Source organism: Varanus komodoensis, unplaced genomic scaffold, assembly GCF_004798865.1.
Source record: "Varanus komodoensis strain SLA01 unplaced genomic scaffold, ASM479886v1 scaffold9, whole genome shotgun sequence".
Taxonomy (NCBI): Eukaryota; Metazoa; Chordata; class Lepidosauria; order Squamata; family Varanidae; genus Varanus; species Varanus komodoensis.
This window is the reverse complement of record NW_025336598.1, coordinates 2,491,965-2,499,398: the sequence shown is the minus strand read 5'-3', so window position 1 is coordinate 2,499,398 and position 7,434 is coordinate 2,491,965. Positions and strand designations below refer to the sequence as shown.

Below are 7,434 nucleotides of genomic sequence, written 5' to 3'. Positions count from 1 at the left end.
CCTTCCCACTGTCAGCCAGGTGTGGGGCTGTGCTTTCTGGTCAGTGTTGATGCTTTCGTCAGGGAATCCTGTTGTTTGCACTCTTCCTTGGACTTATGTCACCACCTCCATATTGTACTTTTAGGAGTATTTAAAAGGGTGGGTTACTTTTCAAGACACATCCATCACTGACATAGCTCACATGAGACTCTGATGCAGGCTTACTGGAGACCATACACATTTAATGCCATCCTTGATGCCAACCACAGTGCATGAATACAGAGGCAACTTGGAAGTCCATCTAGTCTTTAAAACAATATCACTCTTAAGCTACTTATTAACAAACACACAGACTGAAAAACCTGTCCAGCTGTCTCATTTTGAGCAATATAAATTCAGTCCACAAAGTTGGCATTCAGCCTATCCAGACTTGTGATATGCTGCTTCTCAGCCCAATCTTACTGGCAATGAACATTTTGAGTGCAGGGCACAGGGCCTCTGCCTCAATGTTTTGTTCAGGCTTGTGTGTTGCTGAAGACATTGGTAGATAGCAGCAGCCCTGCACATGAGATTTAAATAGAATATTTTAACAGAACCAAATGAATTTGCCTAGTTTACAGAGGAAGAATCCTTAAATGTGCAATATTTGCTTCATTGTGAAATAAAAATTTATGACATAGCTGCTCTTTTGACATTAGGGTAGTGAGAACAGGCAAGGGCAGAAAACAGCTTACATATTAGACTTGTTTAATTTCTCTTTTTTAATACACACACACACCTTATTAACTTCCTTCACATTTGAAACTCCACATCTTGCATTCTCTTGACATTTCAGATTTACAGGGAGTTCCTTTACACAGGTGGAGGGGGGCGGGTGGCATGTAAAACCATGGAACAGAGGTTCAGGATACTTCAATAATTTCCATGCTGCCTGAAAAACTAGATTGACTGCCCACTTTCCCAAGTTCCTCTCGGGACCTATTCTCTGACATTATACTTCCCCCAAATTCCATCTGGCAGCTCCTGCGCTTAAACTGCTTCTCAAAGGAGCTCTCCTCATGCCAACTCCGCCGAGAGTCCCCTCGGTCACTGTGTTTCTCTCTCCTGCGTACTGCATGGGCTTGCTCGCATCCTGTGGGCAGCTGACTGCAGCTGTATGCAGGGTAGGCTGTGCTGCTCCCATATATAGCAGAAGAAGAGTAGAAGTGAGAGGTCTCTGTAGCAAAATACCAGCTGTTGGTCAGAGATGTTGTAGAAGCCTGAGGGGCCAAGATGTCCGAATGCCAGCCCTTCAAGCCCAGCCCAGCTGCAGACTTGGCCAAATGCTGCTGGCTAGTAGAAAGGCCAAAGAGAAAATTTGTTCTATAATTGTCTTCTACACTGCCGCTTCGGTGCAGCGGATACAAAAGTGACCTCTGGGTGGTGCCAGTGGTTCTCCCCAAGTGCTGCCATTTGCTCTGACTATCCAGGTGCCGTGCATTCTGGGATTTCTCAGGAAGTTGTACTTCATCTTTACCTGGGCTATTCTCAGGTGTCTGTTCTGAAACCTCCTGGACAGGAGAGAACTGGCATAATTTGCTGCCCCCTTCCAAGGTGGCTGGATGCTTGTAGTATTCTAATGTGTCCTCCAGGGAGGGAAACCCGTGTCCAGAAGCAGTAACACAGTTGTTGCTTGCTGCACATGACACAGATTTGATATCCAAGGAAAATGACCGCTTCAGCCTGTTGTTGTCTTCAACTTTGTCTGAGGACAAATTTAGTCCTATTATGCCTTGTACCAGGGGGCTATCCTCTAAGGAGAGCAAAGAGGAAGCTGGCAGATTTCCAGACTCCACTGATGTCTGCGCCACAGACTCTGACGTGGAAATTGTGCACAGCTGAGAAGATAAGAGGAGGCTACTGCTCTGTCCACCACCTAGTCCATGGTCACTGCTTTTTTCCAAATGTAGAAGCTTCAGTTTCCCAAGTGGTCCTGTTTGGCTACTCTGGCTCTTTATTTTTTTCTCAAAGTCCAGAAGTTGACCAAGGAAGTTGAAATTGGGAGAAATGGTTGGCCTCTTCTCTTTCACAAATCTAAATGGATTTTTAAAGACGAAGTTAATCAGATAGTCTGTGACCTCAGAATTTAATTCTACATACAAGTGGATTGAGGCTGACTAGGCCACATGTATTACAATTTGCCCCCCCCCCCCGCCCAGGCTGGGCCACGCTAGCCCATTCTGAAAATGGCACACCTATTACAAATCAAGGACATTCAGCCTCTCCTATTTCCTCAAATGACCCTGCTGCCCGTTATGCAATGCCACTTCTCCACCTTCAAATCCTCTATTAAGATCACATTCTTTTTTGGCTTAACACCTTAATTTTTGTCTTCATTAGGCACATGTAATTGCATATGTACATATCAGACCTCTGCCTTGTTTTCTCTCTCCTTTCTTCCTTCTGTTACTTCCTTCAGTTTAATAATTTAGATTGTGAGCTCTTTGGGCATTGCATAAATGAACAGCAGGATGAGAAGGATGAAGCACAATTTTTCCGTATTGTCCTGTTTTGCAGTTTCTTTTAATTGAGGCAGGAAGGATAAAAACTACTGCAGGAATACTGAAGCTGTCTCTGAGCACGGAAATCCATATGGCACTTAGATTTCACCAGACTTTACCTGCAGACTATACTGCCAAACGTATAGAATGTAAAGATACAACTTTGCAGTTTTAAAGATGCAAAAAAGGCTATTGTTGTAAGCCGCCCCAAGCCTTCGGCGAATGGGGCGGCATAAAAATGTTTTAATAAATAAATAAAAATAAATAGAAACTAGCTTTTCAAAAAAGCAAAGCTTCTCAGACAGCTAAATTCTGTACCCAAGTAGCACAATTCCATGTATTTTCTTGGAAATGTACCACACAGCCTAGAGGCCACAAGAAAGATCATAACATGTTCATATTGGACATTAATTCATATCCATGAAGAAGAGCTGCTTTGAATATAAACTCCTGTACATTTCCCTCCTTAAAATATTTAAACTTGGACTCTCAGCAGGTTAAGACTGCTAGTAGTTCACTCACTTCTTAGTGGTCCAATGATGAGAGAAATGGGCCTGCATTTTTCCATCTCAAGCAATAGTTCCCAAGCACTGCCCTAATCACATAAAAGCTATGCAGGAAATATTTGAAATAAGTCCTTCATGTTCATTTCTTCAAGAAAAACAACCACCTTTCTTACCTGTAGGCTTCATCTAAGGACATATCCATTCTTTTCATTATGTATGCAATTGCAATGGTGGCAGAGCGGGACACTCCAGCTAAACAGTGGACTAGAACACGACCGTTTGAGGCTTTTGCCTTCTCTGTGAACAAGGAAAAAAATAAAAATTCCTCAATGATGCTCCCAATGGTATTAAAACTAAGAGCTCTATAAAGGATTCTCAAGCAAACCCTCATCAGTATCCTATTTTTGAAAATATAAAATCCTGCTGTAACTCAGAAATACTTCCATCCTGGATGACATATACAGGCTTCTTTACCATTAAAAAAAATGGAGAATCAATTTTTTCTGCCTTAGTGTTCCCACCAGGTCTAGCATCAATTCTAGGTGAAACCTGGAATGATCACATTGTCTGATACAGCAATGTCTAGAGAACCATACAGCAGTGGAACCAGTTGCCAAGAGAGGTTGTGGGTTTTCCCATACTAGAGATATTCAAAGCAAAACTGGACAGCCATCTGAGTGGAATGCTGTAACGTGACGTCCAGCACCAGCAGGATGATGGCCTACTCGGTCCCTTCCAACCCTACTTTTCTATGAATCTGTGAATCTTTGGGCTAGTATGTTGAGTCACCTTTACTAAGCTAGCAGCTGAATGAGTGACAGCATGTTGAAGTGGAAGAGGGGGTTGGACTCAACAGCCTAATAGGCCCTGCCCTTCTCCTCCCAGCACTTCCTAATGAGGATTTTGGAACATTTCTTATGGTCAGTTATGCTTTCAGAATAATAAATTTTCAGGGTGCAGAAAACATCAGAATGAAATGAGAGCAGGTGTAGCTTTTCATAGAGTACAAGTATCCTGCTTGTTGGCAAAACATTTCATATGCTTTGATGAGACATATGAAAATAGAAAGGTGGTGGGATAAAAGTTTTCCACTGAAGCAAGAGCCACAGATACACTGTAGCATGGATCCAGAGCTAGTCATAGCTAAAGCAGACCATCAACATGAATGGATTTAAGATCCAACCCAGTATATTGTTATTGGCACAAAATGCTTTATATTACATTAAAACATGCAAGCCAACTTTCATACCATAAAACAGGTGAATTGTAGCTAGCAAGTATGTAACTACAACTCAGACTAGTGCTAACTAATGTTAACTTTATCCAATTCAGACGTACAAAAAGATATTGCTACAGTACTGCTTCTTAGGGCAATTTCTTAGGTGGGAGAGCAATGATGTCATCACTCAGGATGGCCATTTGTACTATTCGTTGCCACTCACAACACTACAGAGTGGATATACACTATCCCAAACCAGCAAAGAAAGTCCCTTCTAGATTTAGATTTCTAGAAAGTTCAGCAGACATCTGGAACCCCATTAGAGGCAGAGAAAAATATGCCTACAATGGTATCCAGAGTCACATGACTGAATGGGATGATTGTAATTTTTGGAAGAACCTGAATGGGAGAGGGGCCTCTGAACCTGTGGTAGGGGCAGGCAATTTAACAAATTCAAGGTGATGATAAAGTCCCACTGCAAGCCATTCTAAAGGAAAAAGGAGCCCAAGAAGGGTAGGATATTTTTAAAAAAGAGAATGCTTAAGGCACAACTACAAACAATTCCAACAAGGAAAAAGAGTAGCATACAGCAGAGGAAGCCCAAGGCTAAGAGCTGTTCTGAAAACAAAAAAGACATGTATAAGAGGTGGAGGGAAGGCCAGGGATGACGTCAGGAATGCCAAAGTGACAGATGAACTGAGGCTAGCACCCTTCTTCATATATGTCCAAAGCAAAAGACAGATGAAAGAGAAAGGAGTTCAACTACTCAATGTGGATGGAACAATGATAACAGATGGCAAAGAAAAGGCTGAAGTGCTCAACTCTGGTTCAGTCTTCTCCCAAAAGAAGAACTTCCATCTTCCTGATGAAGGTGTAGTACAAGCTGAAGGGGAAGGATGGCAAGATTGAGAGGCAAATGGTCAAGGATCTTCTAATAGGACTATATAGTTCAGATCTGCAGGGTTGAATGAACTTCATCCCAGAGCTAATGGAAGAACTCTCAGGACCATTATCATCTTTGAGAATTCATGGAAGACGGAAAGTGCCAGATGGCTGGAGAAGAGCTAACATTGTCCCTATCTACAAGAAAGGAAAAAAGAACTATAGACCACTTAGTCTATAGAAACGAAACACACTGGTACAAGATGGGGAATACTTGCCTCAACAATACGGCAAATGAGAAGGAACTTGGGGTTGTTATAGATCACAAGCCAACAATGTGCTGCAGCTGCAAAAGGGGAAAATGCTATTTTGGGCTGCATTAACAGAAGCATCACATTCAAAACACAGGAAGTACTAGTTCCACTAAACTCAGCACTAGTCAGACCTGAATTACTGTGTCCAGTTCTGGGCACCTAAGTTTTAGAAAGATGCAAAAAAGCTAGAAAGGGGACAGACGAGGGCAACAAGGATGATTCAAGGACTGGAGGCAAAGCCCTATGAGAAAAGACTGAGAGAACTAGGCACGTCCAGCGTCAAAAATAGAAGACTGAGGGAGATATGATAGCACTCTACAAGTACCTGAAAGGCTGACACAAAGAGGAAGGACAAGATTTCTTCTCATTCATTCTAGAATGCAGGACACAGAATAACACACGTAAGTTAAAAGAAACCAGATTTAGACTAGACACTAGGAAGAATTTCCTGACTTTCAGAGCAGTACAACAATTGAACAACAATTGAAACTATTACCTGGGTGCTCTCTTGCTAGAGACATGCATAAAACAGCTGGACAGTCATCTGAACATGATGGTGTAATTTAGTGTCCTGCAATAGCACAAGGTTGTGCCCGATGGCCTTCTGGTCCCTTGCAACTCTACTATTCCATGATTCTCTGAATATTTCCTCTCCCTCTCCATAAATGGAGCTGATAATATTCTTACAGTCCTAGAGTCTCTAGAACCCAAAGTTACTGAGTGCAATCACTGGGCACTGGCCCCAAAGCCCAGGCAAGGGCAGCTTGCCAGGATATCATAATTAAATGTAATCACTTTAAAGTGAAAGAAGGTATGATGTGCAAGGCATGTTCTTATGTCTGTCTTGGGAGGGAGAATAATGGTCTTCTCAGGGTTTGAATAATAAAACCCTCCAAAAAAGGTGTGATTTTTAAAATGCTGGCATCTGCTAGTGGTGAGGGTAGTTAAAGATGGGATTGCTCTAATTCAGGGGTCTCAAACTTGCGGCCCGCGGGCCAACTGCTGGGCCGGCGGGGCACGGGGGAGGGGCCCTGCGGCCTTCGAAGCGCCGGCGTTGCCCGGGCCGGCCGCGGGATGAGCGGCCCAGCACCACCGCGGTTGTGGAATACTTGATGCGGCCCAGCCTCACCCAGACCCTACTTCCAGCGGCCCCCAGGTAAGTTGCATTTGAGACCCCTGCTCGAATTGATACCACCCACCATGAAGCAAAGAAAGCACTCACCACCTTGAACCTAAATAAAGGAGGAGGGAAAGGAAGAAAACAACAAAGAGCAAGCATACAGCCATCTGTACAACTGGCAGAGGAAATAAAAAAAAAACTGTTGTTGTTAGTTGCAAAGTTGTGTCCGACCCATTGTGACCACATGGACAACATTCCTCCAGGCCTTCCTGTACTCCACCATCCCCCCGGAGTCCACTTAAGCTCACACCAACTGCTTCAGTGACTCCATCTAGCCACCTCATTCTCTGCCGTTCCCTTCTTTTCCTGTCAGTTGTTCCCAGCATTAGGCTCGTCTCCAGGGAGTCCTTCCTTTCTCATTAGGTGGCCAAAGTATTTGAGTTTCATCTTCAGGATCTGGCCTTCTAAAGAGCAGTCAGGCTTGATCTCTTCTAGGACTGACTGGTTTGATCGCCTTGCTGTCCAAGGGACTCGCAGGAGTCTCCGCCAGCACCACAATTCAAAGACCTCAATTCTTCGGCGCTCAGCCTTCCTTATGGTCCAGCTTTCACAGCCATACATTGCAACTGGGAAAAACATAGCCTTGACTATACGCACTTTTGTTGGCAGGTTGATGCCCCTGCTTTTTATATGCTGTCTAGATTTGCCATAGCTTTCCTCCCAGGAGCAAGCGTCTTTTAATATCTTGGCTGCAATCCCCGTCTGCGGTGATCTTGGAGCGCAGGAAAATAAAATCTGTCACTACCTCCATTTCTTCTCCATCTATTTGCCAGAAAGTGAGAGGACCAGATGCCATGATCTTAGTATTCTGGAT

General features: G+C 43.6%; 1 protein-coding gene across 2 annotated transcripts in view; it reads right to left on the bottom strand.

Annotated features, from left to right (window-relative positions):
* Positions 1 to 200: 200 nt before the first annotated feature.
* DUSP16 (dual specificity phosphatase 16) overlaps positions 201 to 7,434 on the bottom strand; it is a 67,459-nt gene continuing 60,225 nt past the window's right edge. For both annotated transcript variants that reach the window (XM_044418302.1, XM_044418301.1), the window contains exons 6-7: positions 3,199 to 3,322; positions 201 to 2,052 (exon numbers count right to left, since the gene is read on the bottom strand). In XM_044418302.1, the coding sequence (XP_044274237.1) occupies positions 882 to 2,052; positions 3,199 to 3,322 (1,295 nt within the window). In that variant the 3' untranslated portion in view covers positions 201 to 881. The remainder of the gene's footprint in view (positions 2,053 to 3,198; positions 3,323 to 7,434) is intronic.